Below are 17,271 nucleotides of genomic sequence, written 5' to 3' on the forward strand. Positions count from 1 at the left end.
ATAACCACAAGAGTGCTCCTGCTGTCATATAAAAATGCATCCTAGAACATAATTCCAGGAGTAGGTCCGGTGTGTTTTGCATGCAGACAGGTTGGTTGTAGGTCATCAGCTAGCTGGTCTTCCTCTAACCGACACACAGCCATCACTGGCAATGAGGCAGAACCAGCATTCATCAGAAAACACAACAGACCTCTACCCTGCTCTCCAGTGAGCTCTTGCTTGACACCATTGAAGTCGCAAATGGTGGTGATTTGGGATCAGTGGAATGCACACGACAGGGCACCTGGCTTGGGGCTGTCCTTGAAGTAACCAATTTGTAACAGTTCATTGTATCACTGTGGTGCCAACTGCTGTTCAAATTGCTGCTGCAGATGCAGTAAGACGCACCAGACCCATAAGCTGAACACAGTTGTCTTCCCTCTCAGTAGTGCCACATGACCGTCCGGAGCCATCTTCTTGTGACCGTACATTCTCGTGACCACCACTGCCAGTGGCTACATTCCTGCCAAGTCTTTGTGCAGTGCTGCAGAAGGATAATCCAGCTTCTTGTAGCCTTATTACACGACGTCATTCAAACTCTGTGAGGTGTTGATAATGGCGTCTTTGTCACCTTAAAGACATTTTAACATCAACTCACCACGTCCAGTCTCACAAGGGGAAGGCCTCAGAGATGCCCAACCGATTGGGCTCAGATTTGGCAGGTCGCTTGTGTACCACCTAAAACGAAGGAATCTAAGATATTTTTGGTCAACACCCCCACGTTTTTGAGAAAATCACCCCTAAAGGTTATGACGAGCGAGCGACTCAAAATTGGCGGGATCGATAGATAATTGTAAATAGAGCATTTTTCATCAGCAGGTATGGGGTCCGAAAACTCACTTTTCCAGAAATCGAGGTAAGAAACTTTACAACTGCCGCATCTGTACCCACATGGTTAACACCTGTCACCGATAGCGCAACAGCCAAGGTAACTGGCTGGGAATCAGAAAACCCGGGTTCGAATCTCGAAGAAACCTAGCAGATGTTATTCTTCTCGTTGGTATTTTTCCATATCTCAACTGATAGGGATAGGAGGATTAACAAGGTAAGTAAATCACAAAGGAATGATAATAATAAGGTAGGCAAACTAATTTTCCAAACGCCGTGAGTTAGTAAAGTATTAAACTTCTAAGCCTTGTCACATGAAAACAACTCCGAGTAAAAGTGCTGCGACTTCCTCACGAGGGATCATGGATAGCCAGCCATGTGACAGACAGGACAGAAGCACGGGACAGAAGCACGTGGGGAGAGTTATATTGTCCCGGTAGCCTCTTCGTCATATCATAGGGAAGGAACAGTGTAGCTGTCGAAAGATTGCATTCATTAGATGCTCTTGGTGCCATGAGTATATTTGTTTCGAATGTTTATATGACAAGTACCATCCATCTAGTTGTTTGAAGAAAAGTGAGGACACGTAACAGTGACTGAAAGAGCCATTGTAAAGTGACCTCGAGTAACATTTTAGTTGTTTACTATCCCAAGAGGTTTGAGAAATGTATTTGCCTACCTTATTATCATTACTTGTTGATTTACTTACCTTATTAACCCTCCTATCCATATCAAATGAGATATGGAAAAATATAAACCAAAAGAATAACATCCACTACGTTCCTTCGAGATTCCCAGCCAGTTACCTTGGCCGTTGCGCTATCGGTGCTGTCAGCGAAAAGAATTGACCATGTGGGTACAGATGCGGCAGTGGTAAAAGTTCCTTACCTCGATTTCTGGAAAAGTATGCATTTTCGGATCCCATACGTGGTGATGAAAAATGCTCTATTTACAATTATCTATCGATCCAGCCAACTTCGAGCCAATTGCTCGTCATAACCTTTAGGGGTGATTTTCTCAAAAACACGGGGATGTTGACCCAAAATATCTTGGATTACTTCGTTTTAGGTTGTACACAATCGACCTACCAAATCTGAGATGAATCGGTTGGCTGTGTCTGAGACCTTCCCCTTGTCAGAGGTAACTAAAGCTCACAACTATTACAGTGTGTACTTAAAACAAAACTAATTTACATCTTCACAGTGGTGCTACTAGCACCATTCTTATGTAACTGGCTCAAAATGTGAATATAATGTTTCAGATGTAGATACAAGCCTAACAACATTAGACTGTTGCACAAATCCATCTTGGTTTTGCAATTTTTTTTCAGTCAGTGTATTTCACAAATATTTACTATATTTCACCAATATCTGTACTTATTTCACTTGTATCTCTAGCAAATTTCACCCTGTAGTTTATTTTCAGCACTGCTCAATGTTTGTGACTTTATACCTCCTGAACAATGTGTCATACAGTGATGTAATTTTTCAGGTACATGAAATATTGTATGTGGATATTGTATGGCAGATGTGTTTTGAACAGAATTAGTAGTAAAAAGTGATAAATTAAAACATAACACATGATGCGGCAGTTTTTCGCACACCTGCATTTCACAACACATCTCCTGAAATATGTGTCATAAAATGCTATATTTTTGCAGCTACTTTCAATAGTACATGTGAATATCCACAGTGTAGGAGGTGGAACACACCATTGGAAAATGTGTGTAGGATTTTGAGTGAGATTTCCTTCATCTCAAGGCAGGATGAGAGATAGCATACTTATGATCACCTAGTAGTGCTCTAGCCTTGAAAAGCTCAACCACGTCTTCAGCTACCTCTTGTCATGCATTGAGATGAGGGATGCCTCACACACATCATCCAGCATTAAGCACGGCCACTCATTCAATCCACAGAATATCCTAGTCTTCCTATTCAAATCCCACTCCCAGTCTTGCACGTCATGTGTCATTCCCTTGTGGTCAACACAAGTGCAAGATCTGTCCCAAAAACACAGTTGCCACCACCTCCTACTGCAGTCCAGTTACAGGCATTTCCTATCCTTTAAAAGACAGGGCCACATTTAATAGTTGCCATGTAATATATCAGTTATGCTGAAATTACTGTGTAGCATTCTATGTGGGCATGACAAGTAACAAACTGTCTACTCACATGAATGGCCACCACCAAACTGTTGCAAATTGCAAACTTGACCATCCAGCTGCTGACTTAAACAGCTGCTTCACTATGTGAGCCATTTGGTTACCCCCTCCAGTATTAGTTTCCCAGAATTACGCATCTTACTATCCCGCTACCCTCTCCTTGACTTGCGCATCTTTCTCTATCCATTCTCCAGCCAAAAAGATTTATAAAGCCATGCAGCCTCCCACATTCACTACCTCCTTTGCTTTGGTTGTTAAACAGCCAATTCAGAAAACCAATGCTGCTATATGACCTGAGGCTGCTAGTGTCAGCACTAGCACTTGAAAATGATTCCCCTACAACAGTGGAACATTAATGGGCTAAGGACACATATAGAGGAATTGAAACCCCCTGGCATGGGCATGTCTCATGTGCTTATGCTTACAAGAAACACATTTTAAAGCCTTTGACACCCGTGCAGTATGGGGCTATACCCTTCACCAAAGGATGACCTAATTGAGGACAGAGCGAAAGAAGCGGTTTTTTGTTTGTTAATAACACACACCACTCCCCTGATCTCTGCTTGCTTACTAACCTACAAACAGTAGCCATTACTGTTCATATGGGCCCTGTGTTTACCTCTGCAAGATACAATAGACTTAGAGGCTCTCGCAGACCTGATTGCACAACTTCCCTGCCCACTTCTCCTACTGAGTGCCCATATGAATTATGGGTTTGAGCTGCACTTGCTCCAGGGTCAAGTCTTGGCGAACCCCATGATGTGTCAGAAGCCATGCATCCTCAACACAGGCAGCCATGCATCCTCATTTCTTGGCTGCTACTGCGTCACCCTCAGCCATTGACCTCTCTTTCTGCTCTCCGGCCCTTGCACACTCAGCACAGTGGGACTCGGCTGATGTTCATTCCACTGACCACTTCCCACTGTGGATCCACCTAACTGGAAGGAGAAATGCTTGAATGAAAGCCACTGAAATGGATGGTCAACAGGGCTTGTTTTGAACAGGAGAATGGTGTTCCTCAGCGTGCTTTTCTAAGTGTTACCTTCGTTGCCATAGCCATAAACAGTATCACACCTACTGTACAGAGTCCCATACAATGATCCTTATTTGTGAAAGATTTTTCTGTTTTCTGTTCCTTCTCCAGTGTTGGAATAGCAACTTGTCAGTTGAAATTTCAGTTTTCTTTTGTGTGCGCATGTGCGTGTAACCATACATTAGGAAAACACATATTTTGAAATGCTGTATGGAGCATTTCAGGCATGTGTGACTGGGAGAGATGGAGAAATCGGTGGCAGTAGAGCGAATCATTGAGGAAGACCACATCTTTTCCTTTCAGAACACCAAGGTGCTTCACCAAGCAACCTGCTGTTGAGACAGAGCTATAAAGGAATCAATTGAAGTACAGCTTCAGGAGAATTTGGTCAACAGAAATGAATGATACCAGTAAAATGTGGCATGGAATACTGCATTAGCAGCAGTACAATGAGAGCATAGCTGCACTGTCCAACATGCAAGACGTGGCCGGAATGCCCATATGTAGATGCAGACAAAGCACTTACTACTCCCACCACTGCAGCCCCAGCTGTCTCCCCACCCACTGACTGGACACTACCTTGTCACCTGTAGCCAAGTGGAGGTGGCACACCACTTGTACAAATATTACAGTATTCACATATCTCACCAGAAGGTAGTGAGTATGACACCCATTGAAATTTTGCAGTATTTTAACAAGGCCACATGGCTAGAAACCAGAGAGCTTTTCACCAACAGTATATACCTGCACCGGGAGAGCCTACATTCATATTTGTACAGTTGTCTGTTATTGGTTGATGCATTATTTGGCATGTTAAATGGTGAAGTGTAATGTCTACCCAGTATAATTTGCTTTCTTAATTCTCTTCATGTTTTCATTTGTTTTTCTTACCTAAATTATTTATTTTATCTTTGATATCCTTTTCAAGAAATTTACAGATTTTTTTGGCATTATAAGATTAGTCTTCTGCCTGAGCTCCTACTATGAGAGAATCTTTATCTGTGCACTTTGTCCCAGTATTCCATGCTCACTTAGCTATGTCAATTCATCTCTCTGCTGTTGTTAGAAAAATGATTGGATACCTCCCATGAACCATGGACCTTGCCATCAATGAGGTGGCTTGCCTGCCTCAGGTGATATATAGGCATGTACTGTAGGTGCACCCTTAATGGAGGGGTATCTTTTGAGAGGCCAGATGAAGATGTGACTTGTGAAGACGGGCAGCAGCCTTTTCAGCAGTTTCAGCGGCAACAGTCTGGATGACTTACTGATCTGGCCTTGTAACATAACCAAAATGGCCTTGCTGTGCTGATGGCTGAAAGCAAGGGGAAACTATAGCCGTAATTTTTCCTGAGGGCATGCAGCTCTGCTATAAGGTCATATGATGGCATCCTCTCGAGTAAAATGTCCTGGAGGTAAAATAGTCTCCCATTTGGATGTCCAGTAGGGGATTACTCAGGACGACGATGTCGTGGGGAGAAACAAAACTGGTGTTCTATGGATTGGAGTGCGGAATGTTAGATCTCTTAATCGGACACATAGGTTAGAAAATTTAAAAAGGGAAATGGATGGGTTGAAGATAGTGGGAACTAGTGAAGTTCGCCCGTAGATGGAATGGGACTTACTGTCAGGTGAATACAGGTAAATAGCAGTAATGCAGGAGTGGGTATAGTAATAAGAAAATAGGAATACAAGTAAGATAGTATGAACACCATAGTAAATGCATTATCGTAGCCAAGGTAGACAAGAAGCCCTTCCCTACCACAATAGTAAAAGTTTATATACCAACTAACTCCACAGATGATGGAGAGATTGAAGAAATGTATGATGAGATAAAGCAAACTACTCAGATAGTTAAAGGAGATGAAAATTTGTGATAGGGGACTTGTATTTGATAGTAGGAGAAGGAAGAGAAGGCAAAATAGTAGGTGAATTTGGACGGGGGGAAAGGAATGTGTGTGTCTCCTGGTAGAATTTTGCACAGAGCATAATTTAATCATTGTTGAATTGAATTTTATTTGATCTTGTAAGATTACATTGTGTACAGTAAATGTACATATAATATAGGACATGTCAAAATATTAGCATTCATTATCACTTATTTTTCTACACCTTTAGCTTACATTTTTACATCATTGATAATGAATAACAATATATACAAATTTAGTGGCATAAGTATTCTGCAACACTGTAAAACTCTTCGTTTAAGAATAATAAAAGGTTGTACACAAGGAAGAGAACTGGAGACACTGAAAGATTCCAGATTGATTGTATAATGGTAAGACAAAGATTTAGGAACCAGATTTTAAATTGTAAGACATCTTCAGGGGCAGATGTGGACTCCGACAATAATTTATTGGTTATGAACTGAGAGTTTGAGGGCACATTAGGCAGCAGTTGACTAGAGTGGAGGGAAAGGAATATAGTAGATGAAAAACAGGTAGCTTTAAAAGACGAAATAGTGAATGCACCAGAGGACCAAATAAGTAAAAAGGCAAGACTTAGTGGAAATCCTTGGATAACAAAAGATATATTGATATAATAGTGGGAAACATTCCACATGGGATATAAAAGATATATTGAATTTAACTGATGAAAGGCGAAAATATAAAAATGTAGTAAATGAAGCAGGTGCAAGGAATAAATATGTTCATGAGATTGAGATTGACATGACGTGCAAAATGGCTAAGCAGGAATGGCTAGAGGACAAATATAAGAATTTAGAAGCATATTTCACTAGCAGAAAAACAGATACTGCCTACAGGAAAATTAAAGAGGTCTTTGGGGAAAATAGAAGCAGCTGTATGAATATTAAGAGCTCAGATGTGTTGGATCCTACTCATCAAATATGAGGTACCTACGAAACCTGCTTTCTTGGATCGCTAGACAACAATTCTAGCAAATGGTATTATTGAATTTTATTACAAAAGGAAATGATTACAATGCTTAACTTTGTGCTAAACAGATGTTGCAAGCAAAGGGTGACAGACAAAATAAACAATGTTCTTCAGTACATACAATTCCTAAGTTGCTGATCTTGAAGTGCCTAATCTCGATGCTGCTGTAGAAGTGGGGCACAACCAGTCAGCATGGCGCTTGTGTCCTCTTCGCATGGAGGGTGCTGCTGTTCACGTTGTTTTCCTGGAGAGGAGTCGGTCAGCGTGCAATTGGCTGGCATCTTCTTCACAGCCCTGTCTGCTCTCTCGTTTCAGACTGGCATGCTGGCACTTAACTACGCTCATCTTTATCTGCATCAACTTCACTTTCTATAATACTGCTTCAAGTTTACTCCCTTGTACTTCTACCTTTCAGCTTTTCCTTCTTTGTTTACATCTGGTTTTCCTAGGTGGAAAACCAGTTGTAAGCAAAGAAGGAAAAGCTGAAAGGTAGAAGTACATATGGGGTCTATACAAGGGAGTAAACTTGAAGCAGTATTATAGAAAGGGAAGTTGATGCAGATAAAGATGAGATTTGAGATGAAATAAAATAAGAAATAGAAACTTTAGGTTTGCTGATGACATTGTACCTCTACCAGACAGGAAAGAACTTGGAAGGGCAACTGAACTGAATGGACAATGTCTTGAAAGGAGGATGTAAAATGAACATCAGCAAAAGCAAAACAAGGATAATGGAAGGTAGTCAAATTAATCGGATGAAGCTAAGGGAACTAGCTTAGGAAATAAGACACTTAAAGTAGTAGATGAGTAACTGATGATGGCTGAAATAGAGAGGATATAAAATGTAGACTGGCAATGGCAAGAAAAGTATTTCTGAAGAATAGTAATTTAACATTGATTATAGATCTAAGTGTTAGGAAGTCTTTTCTGAAAGTATTTGTCTGGAGTGTAGCCATGTATGAAAGTGAAACATTGACAATAAACAGTTTAGACAAAAGAGAATAGAAGCTTTCAAATCATGGTGCTACAGAAGAATGTTGAAGATTAGATTAGTAGATCACATAAATAATTAAGAGGTACTTAATAGAATTGGGGAGACAAGAAATTTATGGTACAACTTGACCAAAAGAAAGGGTCAGTTGATAGAACACATTATGGAACATCAAGGGATCACCAGTTTAGTATTGGAGGGAAATGTGAGGGGCTAAAAATCATAGAGGAAGACCAAAAGATGAATTCCATTAGCAGATTCAGAAGGATGTAGATTGCAGTAATTATTCAGGGATAAGAGGCTAATACAGAATAGATTAGCATGGAGAGCTGTGTCAGACCAGTCTTTGGACTGAAGACGACAACGACTGCTAATTAGTGGATTCCTCATAAAAAGAAAAGGAGCAAAAAAGGAACAGTCCAGATGGGAGATAATATGTCAGCCATTAAAAATCAGTCAGCAACATGTCCTCAATGAAGTAGTCTGTACTGTCTCCTATGAAACACAAGTGCAGGCAATTTTATTGAGATTGAAGAGTCTATTGAATATTACTGTATGCCATAAAATAGCTGTAGTACTAGCTCCAAGAGATTTACTAACTTCTGAACAAGCAGACATCCAATACATATTTCTCAAATTGTTGCAGGTTCCAGTGAAGTATATATTGAAGGCTATATGTAAGGTCTTCAGTAATATGTACTAAAAGTTGCAAAACAATACTTGATGATACTGTGGTTTGTATTATGTAACTTTAACCTTTACTTACTTTTAACAATTTAGAACAAAAGTTTTAAGTCACTACAACTTTTTGTATTGTTAGTTAAACTCTTCGAGATACAGTTAAATTTTATGTCGAAGATAATGCAACATTTAGAATTTTGCCTTTACACAGTTTTAATGGCAGTAAAGAGATCTTCATAGTGACGTGTTTTCTAGATCAATAATAAGCACTAATTTCTCACCAAATGCTAAGAAATTTCTCAATTTTTACAGTTTTCAAGGAACCCTACCCAGCTCGTATTTCGTATCAAGCTGCAAAGTTACCATTGGTATGTATTTCTGAGATACTAAATTGCATTTCTATTTAATGCTTTGTTCACAGTAGATAAATAATGATAGTGACAGAACTAGAGGCTAATTAATTTCAGTAATAATAGCATTTGAATTCTGTTTTTTTATGTGACATGTATATTTGAACATGTTTACTGCACTTACACCTAGGTCTTCCAGTACAGTTTTAGCCCCTCACACTTTTCTCATATCCAAGAGCCACGAGGTATAGATTATGCCCACCTTCTGTGCTTTCGGGAACTTGTGATAAATAATTATTTTTTAGCAACATCATTTTGTAGAGTGAGTAAAGAAAGAGGTGGCGTTGCCATTTATGTTTAAAATGGTGTCAAGTGTAGCGCAATTGATGTGCAGAATTATTGTTTAGAACAACATTTGGGAGAGTGTGCCACATAATTTTCTTTGAATAACTCATATATATCAGTAGTTACAGTACACAGAGCACCTTCAGTGAACTTAAGTCTATTTTTGAAGTTAGACACTCTACTAATATATTTATTCAAACACAAAAGAGATGATAGTGCTTGGGGAATTTAGTGTGAACTTTCTCTAACAAATTCCAGATATAGATCAGACCTATCTGTTTGTCCAGCAAACTGCTAAAAGCCTGATGCAAAATCAGTTCAGTGAAGTCCTAGCTCAGATATTCAATGCCTCTCTGAAACAAGGTATCTTCCACATCAGAATGCTATTGTAAAGCCCCAATACAAAAAGACTATGCCTCAGATGTTACATATCCCTTTTTTTACTAAGTTTCCTAAAGTCTTCAAAAAAATTAATATATTCCAGGATAGTCAGTCACCTAGAAAACTCTGCAATAATTAGTAAAACCCAGTTTGGATTCAGAGAAGATATATCCACAACCAAAGCTATATTTTCATTTACCAATAGCATTTTGGAATGCCTTGACGAGACGACGTTGGCTGTGGGCATATTTTGTGATCTGTCTGAAGCCTACGACTATGTCAACCATAGAATACTTACAGAGAATGCATGCCATTATGGACTCAAAGGACAAATGGGCAACTGGCTCAAATCCTGTCTACAGGGCAGACAACAAAAAAGAGTTAGCTGGTGTCAACAGGCACGTAGGAGGGGTAGAGTCCAATTGGGGAACAGTAAATTATGCAGTTCCACAAGGTTCTGTCCTTAGTCCCCACTATTTCTCATATGTATCAATGACATATCATTGTTCTCAAACAAAGCAGGCAATTTTGCAATGTTTGCAGATGACATAAATATTGTGATAGACAATAAGATATCCCCTGACCTAGAATTAAATGCCAACCAATTACTTGAGGATCTTCTGAATTGGTTCACAGTAAATTCTCTATCAATAAACCTCAGAAAAACTAATTGCAAATACTAACCACTACTTCACTATCTCTCTTTTCAATCATGAGGTTCATACTTCACAACCCTCCTCAATATGAAATGAATGAAACTTACTGTCATCGTAACACAAGATGATAATGTGACATACACTGTGACCTGAAAAATTTTTCTATGGCGCAAAAAGGTGTAAAATACACAAGAACAAAAGTCTTCAATGCACTTCCAAGTAATATTAAGTGTCTATGATGTAATAATTTACAACTTAAAAGTAAGCTAAAGGAGCTCTTTGTTGAAAAAATTTTCTATTCTCTAGAAGAATGCTATAGAAGAGATAGCTAAGTTTATTTGCCATGTATTATTCTGTACTCCTGATTCAATATATCTTGCTGCTTTAATTAGATTAATTGGTGATCTGTATGTTTACTCTGTAAAAAATTGTTTGGATATCTGAAAACTGTATCTTAACCTCTGTCTGTGAGTGTAATTAGAATTCTTGATTGTGTTACTCTTATCACTTTTAATTTGTATTCTTAATCTTTGTTTATTGTTCTGATGGAAACAAACATAATAATGAATTAAATGTTTTGACTCATACCACATCCATGCATTACCATGCAAAAATGGAACAATGGAATACTTGTTGCAATAAATAATAAAACCAAATTGATTATTTCTTCATGCCTCAGGATCTTTCCTCCTTTTTTTTAGTCAGGTTGTGCCTTTCCCCAATTAAGTCCATTAGTCCATTACCTCTTCATTATTTGATCTTTGCCCATATAAACTTCAGCATTCTTCTGTTTCATCACATTTCAAAAGCTTCCATTCTCTTCTTATCTAAATAGTTTATTGTTCACATTTCACTTCTATGAAAGTCTACACTCCAGACAAATAATATCGAAAAGTCTTTCTAACACTTAAATTTATATTAGAGGTTAAAAAATTCTTCTTTTCAGAAATGTTTTTCTTGCTATCTGTATTTTATATCCTCTCTACTTAACAATAATCAGTCATTTTACTGTCCAAATAACAGAATCCATTTACTTCTTTTAATGTCTCATTTCCTAATCTAATTCCCTCTGCATCACCTTATTTAATTAGAGTACATTCCAGCACCTTTGTTTTACTTTTGTTGATATTCATCTCATAACTTGTTTTCATGGTACTGGGTGTTCCACTTAAAATTGGCACACCTCACACCCGTGATTCAAGTAACAGTGAACTAACTAAAAAATAGCAGATAACAATAATGTTAAAAAACATGTAGTAAACAGTTTATAATACATGCTGGAGGTGGTGGCCATCACCATCCAGGTATCACTGACTATGTGTGATGGCATTACCAGCAACACACTGTAATTCTGCCGGCATGATGTTGTAATTTCTGTAGCAATGTTCCATTTAAGATCATCTATTGTGTGAGGATTGTCAGCATATACTTTGCTTTTAAGTGTTTCCTATAAATAAAAATCACACAATTTAAAATCTAAAGACCTGGGGGCCAGAGGTCTCTACTAACAAGTATGTCTTCAGGGAACACACTGATAATGTGGGGCATGCTTTGGTTGGATGTGTGAGCAGTTGCTCCATCTTTTTGGAATCCTGTATACAACTTCTCTGCAGCTGTTAATGGTGATTAGAAAGAGTCAGAGCTCTATATATCTGGCAATGTTTAATGTGTAATTGGAAAATATGGAGCCAGTAATGTGTATGCCAGACAACACACACTAAATGCTTATCTTCTCTGAGTGGAGAGGTTCTTCATGCAGAATATGTGCATTGTCCTGTGACCAGTCTCTGAAATTCTGGGAGTTTATGTAACCTGACAAATGAAACCATGGGTTCAAGTAACTGCTAGCAGTTGATGTTAACAGCCAGTTACAATAAGGAACTCTCTTCCTGGCTTTCAAATTTCAACTCTTGCACCACACTCACATGACGGGCTTTTCATTTCACATCTTTTAGTGCTTAATGACAGAATATATGAGATACACCAGCCTGTTGCAATAACCTGCTTACCGAATTGCAGGGACTTCTCGCAATGTCCATACACATTCCATTTATAGATTGTCCATACAAATTCCATTTATAGGTTCAGGGGTCTTCACTATTGGTCACCTATTCCTCTGCACATTCTGAACAGATCACGCAGCCCTTCATTTTTTGTACAGATCTTCATCAATGCTGGTTGTGGAGAGCTTCTTACCAGGGTACTTCACATGAAACATTTCTTTACATTGCTTGATGAAGCATGTCTCTATGTAACATTCCACAATATCAATTCACTGTTCTAATGCAAACTGCCTCATTTCTGTAACAACTCAACAATATCAGCTTATAACAACAACTGATGCACAAACATACAGCAGCACTCTACTTTCCGATAAAATGCAGTGTTGTCAACTTTAGACACAATTTTGCCACTTCACAAGCACTTAGACTAGAGATGGCTAGCCAGTATGTGAGGTATATTGGTTTTATGTGGGACACCCTGTACTGTTGATTCCATGCGTCAGTTCTTCAAAGTCTTTTGCTATCTCTGATGAAACTATGATGTCACTGACAAACCTCAGTTTTCTTCTTCCTGAGCTGTAATTCGCTTCCAAAATTTCTCCTAGGTTTCCTTCATTGCTTGCCCAATGTATGGGTTAAGTAACCTTAGGGATAGGCTACAACCTAGCCTAATTCCCTTCTCAACTATTCATTCCTTCAACTCTTATAACCAGTAGAGTTTCTGTACAAGTTGCTGATAATTTTTTGCTCTCTGCATTTCATCCCTGATACTTCCAGAATTTGAAAGAATGTATTCCAGTCAACATTCTCAAAAGCTTTCTCTAAATCTACAAATGCTATAAACGTAAGTTTATCTATCTCCTATGGTAAGTCATAGGATGAGTATTAACTTGTGTATCACAATACTTTTACAGAACTCAAACTGAGTTCAGAGGTTGGCTTCTGCTGGTCATCACATTCTTATACAAATAATTCATGTTAGTGTTTTCCAACCCACACCCACCCACCCACACCCGCCCACGCCCGCACTTTCAAACAAGTAAAGCTATCAAAATCTAGGGTGAGAAAAATTTCTATAGACATATTTCGTTACAAAATTGTCATTAATATATAGAGAGAGAATGTTTACAGTCATTACACTGTCATGAGCGGTACTGCTTTCAGATGAAGCTACAACAAATTTTAGAGGTAGTTATTCCTTGGCAGACATCACACAGCTTGTACAACAGCTGCACCACACACACAACTGCCTGCCCCGTTTCACTGCAGAGTGCTCATTCTCAAGGCAGTAACTATACAGTGCAGGTGGCCTGCTGAACAGGCTTCTGCCACAGCACCATTGCCAACTTGTATGAATACAAGAGTCAAAGTGTATAATACACTATTACTATCTTTTTATCTCTCTTTCTCCTGTATGACTATGATGATGCTGCCAACCTGATCAGATCTAAAGATTGCTTTACTGGGTAATATTTATTACTGTGCAACTGTTATTACCCACACATAAGACCTTGTGCTAGTGTAATGTTTTAGACACACTAAACAATGTATTGTAACCATACAAGATTGCATAGAAAATGAAATGTTACCATGCTTTCACAAATGAATATAATGCATTCTTCAAAAGACATCTGTACTCTGCATTATTTTCTGGTTTTGTTCTGTTCAGCTTCTATGCTGTAAAATTTTGGTAAACATGGTCAGTTCAGTCTTTAGATGTTGTGTGCAACTTTCTGTTTGAAATACAATTCTGAGAATGTAAACCAAGGCTTATCACATGGGTGTGCCTGCAACTGCAATCTGTACATTTACACTTCAACCTGCCTATAAAGGGACTGATGACCTCAGCAGTTTGGTCCCTGAGGAGTTTACAAATACACACCTGCCTATAAAATTATGCTGCATGTGGAAATGCCTAAAGAGTAAGTAAAGCAATTTTAATAATGTTTGTAAGAGATATGCCCAGAAAAATACGTTAAAAGATTATCATCAAGTGTTGCAGTGTTGGTGATGCCTTCTGATAGATGGGGACATTACGCTTGGTGAACTCTTTGATGCTATTTGTGAGGAGTAGGCTATGTGCCAGCACCAGGTTTCACCATTTACATTCTTTCATCATACAGCACAACACAACACTTTTCTGTACACACAGTCATTACAATCGCCTATACAAGACCTTTAAACATAGTTAGCTAGCTAGTTTCATGTTCAATTTTTTTGATATAAAAAAGACAGTAATCCCTACCCACCACCTTTTACACATTACAATAAGAAATTCTTCTGTGGAATATGAGTTATCAAGAAGAAACTTTCCCAGTTTGTATTCTAACTTTACCTTGCTATCTGAAATTTTATATTCTGGGGTAAATGAACAAAAATTGCAGTTGCAGAATTGTGCACTGCTTTTTGTACTTGACATTCATAGTGTGTAGTAATGAATGTCAATTTTCCTTCTGATATTGTAACTACATACATCATTGTTTCTTTTGAACTGCAGTGGATTATTTACAAAAAACTTCATATACTGCAAAGCAGAAGTCAGAAAGCCCAACTCCTTAAGCAGATGTCTACAAAGTGATCATGGATGAGTGCCACATATTGTCAGCACATTTTTGAACAATGACAACTTTCTGAAAGATGAGTTACCCTAGAACATTATTCCATATGACATTATTGAATGAAAATACTCAATACAAAATATATCAACTTACTGATTTGTTTCTCCCCAAGATTTGCAATGATTGTAAGTGCAAATGTGGCTGAAATAGTTGTTTTAGGAGCTCCAAAATATGCTCTTCCCAGTTTAAATTCTCATCAGCATGGGCACCAAAAATTTTTGAAGTGCTAGCCTGTTTATTATTTCCTCACTCTTACACTTACCATTGGTGTGGTATGGTATCAATAGATGTACAGAACTGAATATGTTGTCTTGTTAAAATTCAGAGTGAGACCATTTGCAGAAAACCAGTGAATTATACTTTTAAGAACATTGTTTACACAATGTCTTCAGTTTCTGTATGCAAGCTTGGATTGATTACAATACTAGTGTCATCTGAAAAAAAGTCCCCAGACTATATTGGTTCAATTACTAAGTACATATTTATGCATTCTTTTGGTCAGATATGACATTATCCATTGGTTGGCTGTACCATCAATCCCATAAAACTTCAATTGATCTAGGATAACACCGTGTCACACAATCAAATGCCTTAGGTAGGCAACAGAAAATAACAATGTTATTTTATTATTTAATACTTTATTACTAGGACACTGGATATGAAATGCATTCAACTGATGCCAGTAGAACAGCAGAAGTTCTTTTCAAATTATGTTGAAGAGGTATCTGGAAGATTTTCTAGAACTAATACCATATTTAATTCTTATAACACATTTGTATTCTGAAAATGTTATCCTGTATCCTGTTTGATATCCTAAAAATAGTTTCCATAAGTCATTAAGAAATAGAATTATGCAGATTAAACTAGTTTCTTCATTTTTAAATCACCTACTGATTATGCATACCAAAAATGAAGTTGAATGAAGACAATTCTTTAGTTCCAAGATGTGAGCTTTAAAGTTATAGCTATGATATATCAGTAGTACCAACAACTTCATACTATCTACTTCTTGTATTTGACTGAGCAGACAATTTTTATAGCTTGTGGAATTCTGTAAGTACTCAACTGTATGTACTGAACCTCATCAAAATTTAATAATTTGGCTGTGTTTTTGGCAGCAGCATTGCAAGTAGTTAAATTTAATCTAAAAGATAGTAGACAATAGACTCAGAATTGTGCAAACAGATTTATTGATTAGATATGTTGTTGACATACATTTTGTAGTACTTCTGCCAGTGGATTTACACTTTCTGTACTTTCTAAATATTTTAAGAAAAGGATCTTTTCATTCTCAGTAAGAGAGATGAAGGTCCAGAGTAAATGATCAGTGAAAACTGTTTCAGTTCACCTCTTTGTCAAAGAGTGTGTGTGTTTGTGTGTTTCTTCTCATTTTTTTTTTTTTTTTTTTTTTTTTTAATGTTTCAGGCGGCAAAAATAGAAGTTGACGCAATTGCTGTGGCAGGAGATATGGAAACAATCCAATGACTATATGACAGTAAACTATGATGTAAATAAAATATTATGTATAACAAAATAAAAATATCTTTATTATTTATTTTATTCCCAACACAAAAGTTAATATAAATGCACAACAAGCAAGTACACACACTGAAAGTTCTCCTGTACACAACGTGTTTACTGTTGATAACAACTGGTATCAGTGATTACAGTTAAATAATCAGTGATTATAGTTAACTATTGTCTGACTTGTGCTAATTATTTCCACTTTTGAAATTATTTCACTGGGAGAGACTGTACTGCAATATCTACTTCCAATCAGCATACAAACATGAAAGTGCCAGATCTCAGTGACTGTGGAATAGAAAATCAAATGAAACTCCTTAAAAGTTGAAAGGCAACTATTGCTGGCAAGGTACTTTTTTAATAGGACCCTCCCCCTTTTAGTAGTGGTCTATTGGTTTATTGTAAGTCACTGAAGAAATAAAGTGTTCCAAGTGATTGGAAAAATGAATGTCAGTCTCATTTCCAAGAAGGATCACTGAAATATGCATACAACTATAACAATACCAGAGAAGGAAAGTTGCTACTCACAATTCAGCAGAGATGCTGAGTCGCGATAGGCACAATGAAAAGATCACACAATTGAAGTTTTTGGCCATTAAGGCCTTTGATAGCAGTAGACATACACACACAAACGCAACTTTCACACACATCTGCAGTCTCAGAGCTGTGGTCTCAGCTCTCTCTCTCTCTCTCTCTCTCTCTCTCTCTCTGTGTGTGTGTGTGTGTGTGTGTGTGTGTGTGTGTGTGTCGAAAGCTTTAATTGT

General features: G+C 37.8%; 1 protein-coding gene across 1 annotated transcript in view; it reads left to right on the top strand.

The window, feature by feature from the left end:
- Positions 1–16,534, top strand: part of LOC126251665 (2-iminobutanoate/2-iminopropanoate deaminase-like) — a 56,731-nt gene extending 40,197 nt beyond the window's left edge. Inside the window, exons 5-6 of the mRNA XM_049952237.1 lie at positions 8,943–8,998; positions 16,409–16,534. Of these exons, the coding sequence (XP_049808194.1) occupies positions 8,943–8,998; positions 16,409–16,468 (116 nt within the window). The 3' untranslated portion in view covers positions 16,469–16,534. The remainder of the gene's footprint in view (positions 1–8,942; positions 8,999–16,408) is intronic.
- The last annotated feature ends 737 nt before the right edge of the window (positions 16,535–17,271 follow it).

The sequence above is a fragment of the Schistocerca nitens genome, chromosome 4, assembly GCF_023898315.1.
Source record: "Schistocerca nitens isolate TAMUIC-IGC-003100 chromosome 4, iqSchNite1.1, whole genome shotgun sequence".
NCBI classification, from domain to species: Eukaryota; Metazoa; Arthropoda; class Insecta; order Orthoptera; family Acrididae; genus Schistocerca; species Schistocerca nitens.